Source organism: Hippichthys cyanospilos, chromosome 19, assembly GCF_059441005.1.
Source record: "Hippichthys cyanospilos isolate Australia breed blue-spotted pipefish chromosome 19, RoL_Hcya_1.0, whole genome shotgun sequence".
Lineage (NCBI taxonomy): Eukaryota > Metazoa > Chordata > Actinopteri > Syngnathiformes > Syngnathidae > Hippichthys > Hippichthys cyanospilos.
Genome location: NC_142387.1, coordinates 10,340,795 through 10,357,370, shown reverse-complemented (window position 1 = coordinate 10,357,370; position 16,576 = coordinate 10,340,795). Strand labels below are relative to the sequence as shown.

General features: G+C 39.5%; 1 protein-coding gene across 1 annotated transcript in view; it reads left to right on the top strand.

The window, feature by feature from the left end:
* The first annotated feature begins 1,329 nt into the window (after nt 1–1,329).
* Nucleotides 1,330–16,576, top strand: part of malrd1 (MAM and LDL receptor class A domain containing 1) — a 32,676-nt gene continuing 17,429 nt past the window's right edge. Inside the window, exons 1-17 of the mRNA XM_088402448.1 lie at nt 1,330–1,480; nt 2,049–2,180; nt 2,241–2,329; nt 2,801–2,959; nt 3,915–4,005; nt 4,078–4,221; nt 4,569–4,721; nt 5,148–5,253; nt 5,330–5,697; nt 6,072–6,520; nt 6,838–6,925; nt 6,996–7,175; nt 7,667–7,823; nt 12,288–12,444; nt 12,520–12,630; nt 14,557–14,770; nt 15,407–15,654. Of these exons, the coding sequence (XP_088258574.1) occupies nt 1,336–1,480; nt 2,049–2,180; nt 2,241–2,329; nt 2,801–2,959; nt 3,915–4,005; nt 4,078–4,221; nt 4,569–4,721; nt 5,148–5,253; nt 5,330–5,697; nt 6,072–6,520; nt 6,838–6,925; nt 6,996–7,175; nt 7,667–7,823; nt 12,288–12,444; nt 12,520–12,630; nt 14,557–14,770; nt 15,407–15,654 (2,991 nt within the window). The 5' untranslated portion in view covers nt 1,330–1,335. The remainder of the gene's footprint in view (nt 1,481–2,048; nt 2,181–2,240; nt 2,330–2,800; nt 2,960–3,914; nt 4,006–4,077; nt 4,222–4,568; nt 4,722–5,147; nt 5,254–5,329; nt 5,698–6,071; nt 6,521–6,837; nt 6,926–6,995; nt 7,176–7,666; nt 7,824–12,287; nt 12,445–12,519; nt 12,631–14,556; nt 14,771–15,406; nt 15,655–16,576) is intronic.

Sequence of the window (16,576 nt, the reverse complement as noted above, 5' to 3'; positions counted from 1 at the left end):
TGTACACTGAAAAATTACATTTACACACTTGGGAGATTCCTCACCATCACAATAATGGATTTTCATTTTTATGGCTGAGCGCCATTGTCCTGCTCACACACAATTCACAGCGATGGGGCCTTGTTAAATATGCAATTTGTTTCTTGGCGTGCTTGTGCAGGTGTCATCTCTTGCTTCGTCTTTCCCTCATGCGGTGCCATTTCATTTGCATCTTTACAAGGGAAGAAATCTGTACTGGAACGCGTTGTATAATAAGATGAATCCTGGCATGCATTTTATTATGCTATGCATTATGCCTATTGTTATTTGAATGTGCTCTATTGGTATGTGTTGTTTTTATTGCTCGGTGTAAGATGGCTTTAAATTTAAAATAAAATTAAAAAGCTCATTGGGTGTAATTACCCTTTTTGTTCAGTTAATTGCTTGTTCTTAGGTGTGTTCATTTTTATACAGGCAAGTTCAACTGGTCCTCATTCAGGCAGCCTCTTGGTTGACTGCATTTCGCGTTGTCAAAACCGTAGCGGGAAAAAATATGGTGCACTTAATAACCTATTGAATGGTTAGTTCATATTTCTGTTCCCCCTGTTTCAGTTGTCAGTGTGATTGCGTCCATCTGACTTTGTTAACCTGCTTCTATAGTGTGAGCCAATCAGCTCCCTGTTTCTATTGTGTCTTGTCCAGGTGCTCATTGTTGTCTCATTAAGTTTGAGTGTGTTGAGTTTCCTATTTTCTTTCTTTCAGAGTTAACAATAAAAGGAGACCGGAGTAAAGGCAAGACTCTGAGTCAAAAAAACAATCTTTTTCAAAAGAGGGCGAAAGCACCAAGGTCTTCCATTACAAAGTTTACAAAGAAGGCGGTTACAAGTTCCACAGCAAGGGTTTGTTTATATTAATGTGTGTTTTTGTGTGTATGTGTGCATACGTGCCGATAGGTGAGCAGGCACTGTGTTTTTGAATGATAACGTGTATACATCCATACTATTATTCCGTCAAACTGAAACTCTGGACGCTTGCATAATGTAAAAATACGTCTTTGGGATTGAATGAGTTAATTGAGTGGGTTTGTTGGACATTTCTTGAGTAAATTAGCAACGCAATCTGAAAAGAAGCTTCAGAAACATCTTTTACCCTCTATTAAAGCTAGCCACTTGGCTTCTAATCTCACATCAGTTCAATATGGAGACTCGACTCAACCAAGCAAGCATATTGAGCAAGCGCCATAAAAAGCATTTATGACCTTTTATGGAGCACACAGTCACACTGAGCCTCTCCAGTTGAAAAAAAAAATGTAATTGACATTCGCGGTCGTCCGTGATGTCGTGTGAATTTCGGCGAATGCTGCTAGCGGTCTTGACGATAGCATTCTTTACTGACACTTGTTTGGGTTTATTCTTGACCTGCGATAATGGCACAGCGGTACCTGAAGATGGCGTCTGTGACTTCATGGACGATTGCGGCGACGGTGGCGACGAGCGACACTGTAAGTCAATGTCATAGTGTTTCTTTTTTCCTCTCGGAAAATTAATTTACGTAAAACTCAACCTATATTTTGGGATGTAAGCTGCATGGAGAAACTGAATTTTTCTGTTGTATTTGAAACGTTTTTCTTTTAAGTAACAGATTGCCTGCATGTTTAGCACCAACATATTTTCAACATAACACCGGCGCAATTACAGAGTGAAATAGCAGTTCAAATCAATACTTTAATACCGTCGTCTTCTGTCTCCCTTTTGTGTGTTTGTAGATTGCCTCTTGGTGGCTAGTCAAAAAAAGTTGTATTCATATATATCTATATATTTCTTCCGTAAATTAACAACTTGAACTTATGACTTTTCCAGGTGGATTGCCCCCTAGTGGTCAAGGAAAAAAAACAACCGCAGATAAGCCGTACTGGACTATAAGTCGCAGGGCTCAAATCATGAGAAAAAAGTTGTAGCTTATAGTTCCAAATTTACGTTAATGCAAATCCAAATTACAGAAAGCAGGAATAAAATCACCCGACATAAAACACACCAGTTGTAACAGCATTTTTTCTTTCTGCTCTGTAGGTTCCAACTACAACCGTTGTGACTTTGACGAAGGCTTCTGTGACCTGATCCAACCATCGCAAACGTTTTCTAGGTGGAATAGAACAACGGCAGTTGCACACATCCAACGCGACCACACCAACAAGCAATCAGGTTTGAGAGCTCATTTTACATACCGGTACGCTAAATAAACAATATGTTTTGATTCTTCAGCATATTTCCTGTCCCTTGTGGCCCAAAGAGGAAACCATACAACTGCACAGCTGAGAAGTCCTCTCTTCGAACCTGCTGACACCTGCCAGGTAACGAGTTACAATTATACATTTCAGAACCCAAAGCGAGGTTAAAAAAGTAAGCACCTATTAAGACAAGTCAAACGTTTTCAACAAAAAAAGTGTTCACACCCGTTTAAATGTGTACTTTACTTTTTTGTTATATAAAAAAATTAGACATAAATCACTTTTCAAAGTATTTTAACACCATGATTGTAACCTTATTTATAAAATCTGCAACTATTCCATTTTGACATTTTTTGTTGTCACAAATTTTAAGGTGCCTCAAGGGCTAATATTTCAATCCAATTCTGTTGCACAGGCCATAAATCACAATAATGGTGGAATACGTTTTGAAATACTTTCAGTCATTATAATATCATTTTCTAGTTATAGTAATAATTCAGGATTGCCCAAACTACAAAAATCGCCATGTCAGCGACCTAATTTATTTATTTTTGCATGTAAATTGTAATCACTCATCTCATGCTTTCTTTTCAGATGAGCTTCTACCATTACGTGTTGGCCCAAGATGGAATTCTTCAAGTTCTAACGGAGACTGGTCCACTGGCTCAGCGCACCCTGCTTTGGAAGCGGTCCACTCCAGCGGAGGCGTGGCAGCGGGTTGTCATCCGATTTTCCAGCAACAGCACTTTTCACGTGCGTATGATAGCCACATCTTTCTTTTTATTGAATTATTGCTGTTCTGATTAAAAATTTAAATTTCACTTAGATTTGCATAACATTTTCTGGAGGTTTGTTTATTGTTGTTTTTTTTTGTTTTGTTCCAAAATGATGTAAGTCCCAAACATAAATGTTAACATGAATGATGTTAGCAATAATTTTCAATCCACGCTACTTTCAGTTCCTCCTCCCCCACAGTGAGAAACACCATATAGAAGAGGTAATAAAGATTGGAAGTCACAGATAAAGCCGCTCGGTGGACTTTGTCACCGCGTGTGTGATATTACAAACCTCAGGGGATGAAATAAAATATATCATTTGAAAAGCCTTTTCAACTGGAAACAAATACATGGAAATGAAATGAAATCGACATGAAACGAAATTAAATCAAAGTGCGAGGCGTCACTAATCCAGACCTCTTTTTGAGGGTCAAAATTTGGTTTGCGACTCTGAGTTTGAATGAGATTTTGGAATGTTATATTTTGCACCCCCCCCGCCCCCCCCCCCCCCCCCCCCCCACACACACACACACACACACACACAAACACTTGTTGTGCCAAATACTGTATAAATAAAATTATTTTCTGTAAAATGTGTACAATTATACCTAAAACTGAGTCATGTTTAACCTTAACGAAACAAAAAAGCAATATGAGTTAACTTTCAACTGTTTACGTATTTTTTACAGTGTTTATACAGCTTACAGCACAGGTGTCAAACTCTAGGCCAGGGGGCCAGATCCGGCCCGCCATATAATTTTATGTGGCCTGCAAAAATGCTGATTTGTCTTCAGGTTTCTGGTTAAAATACCAAACTTGCAAGTTGTCTTCAACTTTTAAAAATTGAGGGTACACAACAACCATATTTTGTTCCCCATTAGGGCCCCACTATGATAATAAGACAGACCTATGTGTGTGTGTGTGTTCACCAGGTGGTAATTGAAGGTACTCTAACAGAAGAAAGCGACGAATCAGAAGTGCTGGCCATTGATGACATTTCATTTGGTCCTCACTGTGTGCCAGGTACTGACATTTTGAATCACATTTTTATTAGTCAGACTTACAAATGCATTGATTTTTTTTTTTTTTCTTAAGTTTTGGGTCCTAGTGTACCCCCAACTACCAGCACTTGCCCCCCATCCTGGTTCGCTTGCGGAGGTGGTGGGCCGTGCATAGAGGGGGATAAAGTGTGTGACTTCACTCGGCATTGTCCCCATGGCGACGACGAAAGCAACTGCCGTAAGTGCTTTGTTTTGTAATGGACATATTTGAGACAGTCATAATAATCTTTTTTTTTTTCTTTTACTGTTTAGGCACTATAATTTTCTCAATTATCCAAAATGATCTTTTTGTTAAAATTTCAAAAGGGTAATTTCAGAACCAGGACATTTTTTTTAAGATAACTGTCAGGACAAATAAATTTACCCAGAAACTGCATGTTTTTTTTAAATTTAATTAAACTTTTTTAGTTTTATTTCAATGTGACGTAAAATGTTATTAAATGATCCATAAAAAAATGCTAAAAATGGAAAGTAGTTAAATCTATCCTTTAACATGAACCAAATTGTCTTTACGTCTTTGTCCAGCTTCAGAGTGCGACTTTGAAGGTGGCTCCTGCGGCTGGTACGAACTCACCCTTGGCGACGGTTTTGACTGGGTCAGGGGCTCGTCCTTGGACGTCCCGCCGGAGTATTACGGTCGGCCGCCCCCTCTGGACCACTCCAGTAACAGCACGGAGGGTATGAGCACATCCCTGAATTCTAAATGGTCCACCATCTGTTGTTTTTGTCACCGTGTGATCTTACCCAATATGGAGACGGAGTGAAAGTGTGCGATCGGTTCCTAACGTGACACATTTTCTGAGGAGGATGTGTGTGTACGTGTGTGTGTGTCTATATATGTGTGTACATATATATAATATATATATATATATATATATATATATATATATATATATATATATATATATAATATATATATACAGTTTGTATAAAACATACAGTAAAATAATGATGTTTACAGGTATACAGTTGTTTTCCGATTAAATGCACAGATGTGATTTTCTCAGTAACTGTAAAACACATTGTTAAAATAAGTCAAGTCAAGGAATAGAGCCTTGAGGAACACCACATAGGTTATTCAGGGAATTTGTTGCTCCATTGCAGGTCACTTTATGTTCATACTGAAGAACAGCAGCAGTCTTTATCCAAGGGCGGTTCTCAGAGGTCCGTGGTTCCAACAGTCGGCCTCCGGGTGCACGATGACATTTTGGTGAGACAAACTAGTCAGGAACTATCTTCTCGTTTGCCAAATTGCTAGATTTTCCTCTCTTTTCTTCTCCGTTTAGGCATTATAATTCAGGCATATCAGTGGGGGCCGCCGACATGTACCTCCGCATCCGAGGAGTCCAAAACAACACCATCATATGGAGGACTTTGTACGACCAGGGGAGCCGCTGGAATCGGGTCAGCGTGCAGCTGGGTCGCATCACGCGCCCCTTCCAGATCGCCCTGGCTAAAATCAGCATGGGCGTATTCGACGGCATTTCCGCACTGGACGACGTGTCCTTCCACAACTGCTCCATGCCGCCCGCCGTCGTCGCGTGCCCCTCGCACACGCACTTCCACTGCACGCGCACGAGGGCCTGCGTGGAACGACTGCTGCTCTGCGACCTGGTGGACGACTGCGGCGATGGATCGGATGAAGAGGGCTGCTGTGAGTGGATTTTTTTTAAACTTTCTCTTTATTGGTAGATATGAGAAGAACCATGACTACCCCGAAAAGATGGGGAATCAGCCATTTTGATCCGAAGCAGCCATTTTGTGCTACAAATTTGATCCATGCTATTTCCAACCCATCATTTCTTAATTTTTACCCCCATTTTTACTGCTTAGCAGCTATGAGTTGACATTAAAGTTGACTTTTAATCAGCATGATTTTTGTCATAGTATTTTAACACATTTTTTTTTAATAAATGCAAACTCTTCATTTGTTGTTTTTCGTTATCATCCAGAACTAATGATTGAAGAAAAAAAAATGTAATTTTGTTTGTTTATTGTTGCTCCTTTTTTTGTTATCTTGTGTCCCAGCCCCCGAACTTCAGTGCAACTTCGAGGAGGGTCTGTGCAGCTGGAAACAGGAGCAAAACGGCGCCGGCGACGTTTTCGACTGGATCCGTACCCGAGGCCCTACCCCGTCCTTCAACACTGGTCCTTGGAAGGACCACACGCTGGGCACCAGTTACGGCCACTATCTGTACATGGAGTCGTCCGTCCCTCGAGAGTTCAAGGACACGGCGGTTCTGCTCAGCCCGGCCTTCCAGCCCACCCACCGGCGCGGCGAGGACCCCTTCAACTCGCCCCACCCGTGCGTCTTCCGCTTCCATTACCACATGTTTGGCTCGCACGTGTTCTGCCTCGCCATCTATCTCCGGACCGCCTCCGCGGGCCGCGGCCAGTTGCTTTGGGTCGGATACGGAGACCAGGGGAACTTCTGGCACAGGAAGACTCTTTACCTCACAAGCGCTCGACCATTCCAGGTAAGATTGCAACTGTGAATTTTGCCGTTGGAAAGACAGGGGAAAAAAAAGAAAGTCCAAAAAACTGTAGTGCATTCATTCAATCATCCAATACTAATCTCTATTCAACAACGTCAAAATCGATCTCTTGAAGATGAATGTTGTAATTCATGCGCAAATATAACCTGACAGGCTCTTAAAGATTTCTCGTCCATCAGGGTTAGTACTATCGATAACAGGAAGTCTTTTTTTTTTTTTTTTTTGGACTCCAGTCTCTCCATCCCACACTGATGTGTTTTCATTTACGCTTATTAAAATAATATTTGATGTGTGATTAGATTGTAATCGAAGGGACAGTGGGAGACGACTTTAACGGGGACATCGCCATAGACGACCTCTCCTTCCTGGGCTGCGTCCCGCATGAAGGTACGCCGAGGAGGTCCCATGCGGCGTGATTTGATGGAGCAATAACGTTGTGTATCGTTCGCCGATACAGGTGAGCTCCCCAAGGCCAACGCCACAGACCCCACGGCGAGCACGCCGGCACCCTCGCTCCAGCCCCACCGTTGCCCCCACGGGGAGTTTGCGTGCGCTTCGGTCAGCCAATGCGTCGCTCGCAGCAAAGTGTGCGACTTCAGGCCGGACTGCTCGGATGGCTCGGATGAAAGCCACTGTGGTAAAATCAACCCGTTCAATCCCCAAATTAAATGTATTTATTTATTTATTTTCTAAGAGTCCGGATATTCAGTCAATTCAAATGTGTGGCTAAGGAGGGTCGAAAATTAGTTTGTAGAGTACCAAAATAATGTATTACTTTTATTAAAGTAATCCATCAAGCTAGTCCTAAAGTAGTCATTAAACTAAGCACAAAGATGATTGAAGTAATTGATTACTTTAAGTATTAAAGTAATCAATTAGTTTGGGTAATCAAGAAATAAATTAATGTAAGGACGTAATTTACTTTTGGTGATAAAGTAATTGAAAGTACTTCTGCATTTAAAGAAATTGATGAATTATAAAGTAATAACTCTGTACTCTATTACTCAATGTAATTAATTACTTTGGTACTATAAGCCATTATAGACACCCCTTTAGCTAAAACAAAGCGACAAACTTTTTTGTCTGTTCATTAACCTAACTGCCTTTCGTTTATATTTTTTTATTCAGTTGCTGAGCAGTGCGATTTTGAAGGTGGTACAACATGCGGTTGGGAGACGATGGCCCCGCCCACGATCTCTATGCACACGTTCCGCTGGTCACCTGACCAAGGGGAGAGCATTCATGCCGGAGAGCAGTATCATCGTCCCGTCACTGACCACACACTGTGAGTATATTTTAATGGATAAGTTTGGCTGTCAAAGTTGAAAAATAATAACAAAAACTATTTATTTCAAACATCTCAACAACAGATAATTGAAATGGTTCATATTGACTTTCAATTAAATTACTATTTTGCGGGCCACATAAAATGATTTGGCGGGCTGGATCTGGCCCCCTTGCCTTGAGTTTGACACCAGTGATTTGGAACATTAGACGTATTGATCCATTTTAATCCTGGTGCAGCATTGTGACCATTTTTGGCTATTTTTTTTTTCAACTTCGTTCTCACAGAGATAACCAACTCCTTGTCGTGGTTGTGCCATGTTAAAATTTGACATGTAATCAGCATTTGGGGGACAAAAAAATAAAATAACTTATTAAAATTTTACCTCCATTTCAGTTATAAATCTATTTTTTACTATTTAAATGTTGATGATACCCTGTTTGAAATGTTGACATGTTATATATGCTCCAATTTTGAAGAGATTTATATGGGGACTAGGTGCAAAAACTGAAAAAGTGCAATTTTTTAAAATAAATCCAGAAACTCTTTTAGAATCAACCAAACAATAAATTCTTAGGTTTTTGGTTGCAATTAAATAATAAAAAAAAACTTTAATATTTAAGTGAATCAAAATTATATCTTTTTAAACTCTTGATTGTTCTCTATAATTGATTTAAACAGTCTGTTAATGGAATCAAGATTTTTTTTCCCCCATTACCAAATCATCTTTATTCCTAATTCTTGATTGAAAAGTTTGACTAACTTATCTGATTGTTTTGTTGATATTCCTTTTAGCGGAGCTCCATCTAGTGGATGCATAACGCAACCCCAGCCACTACTGTAGCTTCTATTCCATGCGCGCCTTATAGGACGGAAAATATGGTCGTTAAAAATGGCTCGTTTGAACATCCATAAACACCGCCTGAATCAAATCGACCCATAAACATTATTTCGGTTCCTGAAAACTGATCTAATAATAGAATAGAATAATAATGATAATAATAATTGAATAATAGAATCACTGAATCAAATTTTCAAACTTCAAAATCAACTTTTATTTTTTAAAGCCAATACAGTACATTTCAGTACACTTGCATTTTGTTCATCTTTCAAGCACAGTATATTTGCACTTAATCATTAAGAAATGTTTGTTTTCAAACATTTAATGGCAAATTAGGTCCAATGTGCAATGGAGAATTTCAATTGCTTCATGTAATTTTTTTATAACTCCAGCTGAGCATACGGTGCATAGGGGTTTCGTCGGAGAGGCCTGGAGTAGATGTCTTCCACCGCCGCCATTTTCTTGATTTTCCTCAGCAAGGGTTCCTTGAAACAGTTAAACGATAACGTAACGCTCCGGACGGTCATATTTGCTTGATTACTTACCAAGAACGAGGAGCACTAAAATAAAGGTTTTGATCATCATCATGATGCAGTTTAGCAAATGTGCTTGTATCCTGGAAAAATGAGAAGAGAAACGGGAAAACATCCTTAAATGGAATTCTGCTTATTTCCGCGAAATACTTCAAGATAGAGAAAATACTCACCTGTTTGATCCGGTCTGCCGCCAACACTTTGAGTGGAGCTCGTATGGACTGTGTCGGTCCTCCACCCGGGTTTATATTGCATCCCAGCCGTTAAAGAATGTAACCGTCGCTTACATCAAACTCTCAGTGAGACACGGCCTCAATTATTCAAATGGCACTCCTTCATATTTTGAATACAACTTTCATCAGGCTCAGGTGCATGATAAAAGTGGAACGTTGAGACGCTTTTTGGAAACTGTAATTAACTAATTAAGTGACTGATGTCGTACTATAGATACCATGAGAAGTGGTTGGAAAAAAAATAGAGAGAAAAAGTGTGTCAACCATGAACCCACTAACCCATTTCAACTATATATATATATATATATATATATATATATATATATATATATATATTAACGTGCAGTAGCTTCTCATGTTGCGTTTATTTAAAATGGGGATTTTGAGATGAAGTTTTGTTTTATTTCATTTTCGTATTTTTTATATGCTAAGTAATTTTTGGGGTATGAGGGGGAAAAAATGGACAGAAGCAGCCGTATCTCGCACTGTCTTTTATAAATTACTATAGCTTTCCCCTTGGTTTTCGTCACATGTATTTTTCACCAACGCGAGTGATGTCCCAGATCTGTTTCGTTTACAATTGAAGAGCACTGTCACTAGTATCCTGTGCAGGAACTTGTGGCCAAGTGCAACCTCTGTATTCCTGCCATCTGAAAGAGTTTTCACTGCGGACATATGAACACAGTCAAGCATGCTTGAAATTAAAACGTGTTTTAAAAAAAAAAAAAAAAAAAGAATGTTTAACGTGTGCTCAGGGATGTCAGTCATGTATGGCTTCCGAAAAAGAATAAATAGAATTAGTCTATTTTGATACATTGCCCAATATAATCGCAATATGTATCGCAATACGCCTTAGCTGTATCACAATACACTTTTGAGATCCAATACCCAGTCCTAATATATATATATATATATATATATATATATATATATATATATAATATATTGTTGGGATGGGTTAGTGGTTTCATGGTTGACACCCTCGTTCTCTATTTTTTTTAACCACTTGTCATGGTGTCTATAGTACGACATCAGTCACTTGATTAGTTAATTACAGTTTCCAAAAAGCGTCTCAACGTTCCACTTTTATCATGCGCCTGATGAAAGTTCTATTTAAAATATGAAGGCGTGCCAATTGAGTAATTGAGGCCGTGTCTCACTAACAGTTAGATGTAAGCAACGGTTACATTCTTTAATGGCTGCGATGCAATATAAATGCGGGTGGAGGAACGACACAGTTCATACGAGCTCCATTCAAAGTGTTGACGGCAGACCAGAACAAACAGGTGAGTACGTTTTCTTTATTTTGTAGTATTTTGTGGAAATAAGCAGAACTCCATTTAAAAATGTTTTCCCGTTTATCTTCTCGTTATTCCAGGATACAAGCACATTTGCTAAACTGCATCATGATGATGATCAAAACCTTTGTTTTAGTGCTTCTCGTTCTTGGTAAGTAATCAAGCAAGTATGCCCATCCGGAGTGTTACGTTATCGTTTATCTGTTTTAAGGAACCCTTGCCGAGGAGAGTCAAGAAAACCGCAGCAGTGGTAGACATCTCCTCCAGGTGATTGCCACAGCGGCGGAACCCAAATGCACCGTATGTTCAGCTGGAGTTCTAAGAAAAATACATGAAGCAATTGACGTTCTCCATTGCACGTTGGACCTAATTTGCCATTAAATGTTTGAAAAAAAACATTTCTAAATGATTAAGTGCAAATATATTGTGCTGATGAACAGAGTGAACTGTACTGAAATGTACTGTTTTGGCTTTGAAAAATAAAAGTTGAATTTGCAGTTTGAATATTTGTTTCGGTGAGTCTAGCACCTCCTATTAGATCGTTTTTTTCAGGAACCATAATAATGTTTACGGTCGACTGTGATTCAGGCTGCGTTTATTGATGTTCAAACCTTCTCAGTCTTTTCTGCAAATAGTTGAAATATGAAATTTTTTAAAAATGTTTTGAGGAAATACTAAAACTCGTAATTCTAAAACTTTAAAATGGCTCAGTTTGAGCCGCCAAAAACAAAGTCTTCATGAATTATAGCTCCTGGTGACATTAAGTTTTCATGCAAATGCAGTATGTTAAAAATGAGCCATTTGAAATCATTCAATCCCAAAGACATATTTTTGTACATATCTTTCAAGAATCTTAGACATTCAATCCCAAGTAACCTTTTTATTTACAGATAGATATTTAACTAGTTTTTGAGCCTCCTTACCCTCCCCAACCTGCCATTTCATCTCACCTGTATTAGATCAACAAGTAAACATTTTGCCCCGGACTTTTCTCCTCCGATCTCACAGTGTTTTTGGTGAATTTGGGGGATAAAAAAAACAACACTTGTCATGCATTACTTTACTCTCATTTGTAACAACTGTGAACAAGGGCTGTGTTCATAAACCCATTAACGCATATATATATATATATATATATATATATATATATATATATATATATAGTCGAGATGCGTTATTGGGTTTATGAACACAGCCCTTGTACACAGTTTTTTTTAAACCACTTGTCATGTTACCTATAGTGACATCACATCAGTCACTTAAGTATTTAATTACTCCAAATAACATCTCAATTTACAACATTCCACTCTTATGCACATGCATCTCAAAAGAGTTGTATTCAAAATATGAAGTGCCAGTTGAATAATTAAGGCATTGTCTAACTGAGAGTTGGACATAAGTTATGGTTATATTTTTTCAATGCTCTTATGTGTGTGTGTGTGTGTGTGTGTGTATGTATATATGTATATATATATATATATATATATATATATATATATATATATATATATAAAAAAGGTATAAGACGATGTAAGAGGTAATATACTGTGCGTTTGCAGAGGTAGGCCCGAAGGTTGGTATATGTGCGCCGACAGCTCCAACGGCGGCTACAGCCACGCCACAGACCTCCAGACACCCGTCATTGCGTCCACCGGGCCACACTGCACCCTGGTATTCTGGTACCACATGGGCGGATTCACCGTGGGCTCCTTACAAGTGAGACCGGAGAGCATTGTGAAAAATCATGATTGCACCTGTCATTGTCTGCACTTTCTTTTATCTCTTTTGCAGCTTTTGCTAAGGCGAGGAAATATCACTCACGAAGTCTGGGCTCAGACCGGTAACCAAGGCAACAAGTGGAGACGAGGCGAAGTCTTCTTGGGGCTGTTAAATGACTTTCAGGTGTGTGTATGTTTTTACTCTAACATAGTGTCATGATTGATTTATGAAGTTCTCCCTTTACTACAAAATTTGGTGCTTTCGCATCTATGTACAGGTAGTTCTGCCAGTAGACTGTTTTATGTTTTATGAGGGAGTCATTAACCCTCCTGTTATGTTTTTTTTGCAAGCGTACGAGCCATTGTTTTATTTGTCCGATTATTGCATAAGTGGTCACTGGGTGGCGGTATAGGCTGGTGGGGTAAGTTTTGAGAAGCCAATTAGTTGCTTATTTAAGGACAGGTGTGTGGGTGACGGGGAAATTATACGGTTTTTACAGCCAACGCTAAACGCTGAATGCAGAAGCAAAAGTCGTGTACTGAAAAATGACATTGAACATTCACTTAAATTTTCAAATGGGTCAGTTTGACCTACAGTGTGTTATTCAAATTAAAAATCTTTCAAACCTGCTGTGTCTTTTTCAGCAAGAGTTCTTGAGACTTTTTTTGTAAGTCTACCAAAATTCATATTGCCAGGTGAAACTGACTTTGAGAACTTTCAAAATGGTAGTTTATTTGATCTAGAGCAGTGGCTCTCAACCTTTTTTCCAATGATTTACACCCTGTAAAATATTCTTTCAACCAACTACTCCTCCCAAGCGGTTCAAAGCTTTTTTTAGGAGAAAAAAAAAGACAAAGTGCTGTGCCATTCATGTCTGATTTACTGTACTGTATTTCACGTTTTAGTGGTATCACTAGGCACATTTTATTCAGCAACTGCAGAAGATAGATGGTATAACATCATCTGTTTTATTTCATGCTTGTCTGCCAGAAAATGGCGTCACTCACTAATCACAATGTGTGCATGTATAAAACATTATGAAACAAAGGCATACAATATTTTGCAAAGGAGTCACTATAACAGAAATGAGCAGTAAATTCTTTAATGTTCCATTTCATTTGCTCTTAATTTGAAAAAAATGTACTGTTCCTGTCTTACGACTACAAATCATTAAATTAGATTTAATGATACATGCAAAAACCCTAAAAAATGGCACGTGCCCCCTCAAGTGCCCTCCTTTTAGAGGGATTGGTCGAAAAGACTGGTTAGTATGTCCAGCTCACAGTTCAAAGGTTGCGGTGTTTGCATGGTGTTCCCGTGCCTGTTTGGGTTTTCTCCAGGCACTCGGGTTTCTTCCCACATTCCAAAAACATGCATAATAGGGAAATTGGACATTCTAAATTGTCCATTTCTAAAATAGGCTGGTACTGAAGCAACTTATTGCTAAATTGTGCTATAGCGACTTCTTTGCAGAAATATTCGATGCCTTTGAGTTTTTTGCAGATGTGCATTGTCTTTATATAGTGACATGAATTGGTTAGAGGTCCCGAGGCTGGAAAAAAAAAAATCACGGGTGTACGTCATTGAAAAAAGATTGAAAACCAGTGGTCCAAAGAATCTTTATGACTGTGTTTATTCACTTGAATGTTTGTCCAAATAGAATATTTCCTTGTACGGTTTTCTAATGAAATTAATTATATCCGACTGACATGACTCATTAGCTGATGGCCTTGATCGATGCCGAATCGATCAAGTTCCAGTCAGGCTTAAGTCGTGATCGTGGCGTTAATGAGTCCTCCTTCGGAGTTTGCCAGCCGAGGTCACTCCAGGACCAACAGAATTTGCGTGTCAGCCAAAGGTTTGTCTTTTGGAGCTACATTGAAGACAGTCATTAACCTTTGTGTCAGCCTTTGTGTCAACGCTGATGCTGCCGCTCGCCAAGTTGATGAGTCGCCCATTTTTTTTCTTCTATAAACTTGGAGAGAGTCCTAGCGGCCTTTTCAAATGAGCCTCATAAACGGAGCTTATCGTTCTTAAATTTTAACGCTCGCAGGGTGTTGTCAGAAATACGACGAAGAGTTTTGGGAACAAACTTTTCCTGTTCATCAGGTGGTGTTCCGAGCCAAGCGAGGGATCAGCTACATGGGCGACGTGGTGATCGATGATGTGGGCTTCGTGGACTGCGCCCCTCCGCCGCCCTCGCAAGCGCCGTGCACCCCCGAGCAGTACGCTTGCGCAAACGGCCAATGCATCCCCAAGGAGAACCTGTGCGACTTTATCGACCACTGTGGGGACGATTCGGACGAGGAACCCTACATTTGCAGTGAGTGGACGCCTAAGGACAGGTTTTAGGGGCAAAATTGCGGGTGAGATTGAAACAAATCCTGGGAAAGTTTGGATCCCCCCCCCCCCAAAAAAAAAAAAAAAAAAAAAAAATATATATATATATATATATATATATATATATATATATATATATATATATATATATATATACATATATATGTTATATATTGTTTTTTTCAGTGTTCCTGTCATTCATTGGTCCATTGCAAAAACAAACGAACAATTTGTGGGTGTTGACAGCCCACCTCTGTAAATAATGAATGACCAATTTTTATTTGGATAACATTTTCTTAACTTAAATTTAAACTAACGTCACTTGTCTCTGGAAAAAAAAATATGGGAAGGGAGCTGTCTAAAATCTCAAAGAACCACAGAAGACACATTTGAGTCACCCTGGTATGTTCAAAAGTGATCAGTAGCAACTGCAATCATGTCAGGATGTCAGCATCAAAGTTTACAGCTTTGATGTGTTTTTTGGATGCGATAAATAGATGATGGTGTGTTTTAAAGTCAGGCAGCGCATTTTGCTGTGTATCCATTGGTTCTGTGGCATTATAACCTCGCGAGATCTTGCCATCCAAAATCTCGTCCCATCCTGATCACTGTTTTCCAGGGGGATTCATCGGCCGCTGCGATTTTGAGTTCGACCTGTGCTCCTGGCGCCAGAGCTCGGAGGATGATTTTGATTGGCAGATCAAAGCCGGCAACACCCCCACCCTCGGTACGGGCCCTTCCACAGACCACACCCTGAGGAACCCCTCTGGGCATTACCTCTACTTGGAGAGCTCCTTTCCTCAGGCGGCTGGAAATTCCGCTCGCATTTCTGGGCCGTTGTTGAGCCACAGGAGCTCCAACTGCAAGGTCAGGCATGTGCCACGTAGGCCAAATATCAAAATAAACCTACCAAATAATACACGGGTGTCAATGCAATAACCTTATCAGCCTTCATTTAGAAGTTTTTCCTCCGAGCCCTGTTTGCGTTCAGATTATCTTGACTCGTCCATCAGCTTTCTGACACGAGAAGAAGAAGTATGGCGCATTCAAATGCAGTCTGACATTTCGAACTCATTAAGAATCTGGGTGAAATTTCAGCTCCCTGGTGTCTTCTTCCAACGCGTTCTCATTGATGTAAAATGCCTTTGCTGTAAAGATCAAAGCATTGGCCAAAATACTGCGCAAGGATTAAACATTAATAACTGTAAGAGTAATCACTTTTTTTCTGAATCGTTCGGCCCAATCGAAAATTAAGAAAATGCATAGAGTACAAAGTACACCGTACACATATTAGTCAGTTTTAGTTGCCTTGTTTGTGCCATGGCAGCTGTCAGCCTGTTAGCGGGAGTGATCGACCGCCCCGTCAGTTGTTTGGCGCTCTCCGCATGTCAGTCAATCCATCAATCACGCCGGCGGCTAAATTAGCGGGAGGAGGAGGCCAATGTGTCAGTCAGCCGAGCACTGCCAAGGCTGCTGTAATTGCACCCCTCCTGTGAAATAAGAGATACAGTCATTTTAACACTTCATAAGATCATTTTTTTTCTCACTTACTGCTAGAAATATTCTTGGTCACCTCAGGTGGGGAGGACCTTAGGTGTTTGTCTAACACCTAAAAAATGGCTGGTATTATATGAATATAAATAATTAAGTCCTAAAATAATCACTTACTCAGGTTACCTTGGTACCAAAAGTAATGTATTCCTTTAGTCGTATGGTACTAAAGTGATTATTTTAGTACTTAATTACTCAAAGTAATCTATTACTTAGTGCATTACGTACAAGTCATTTA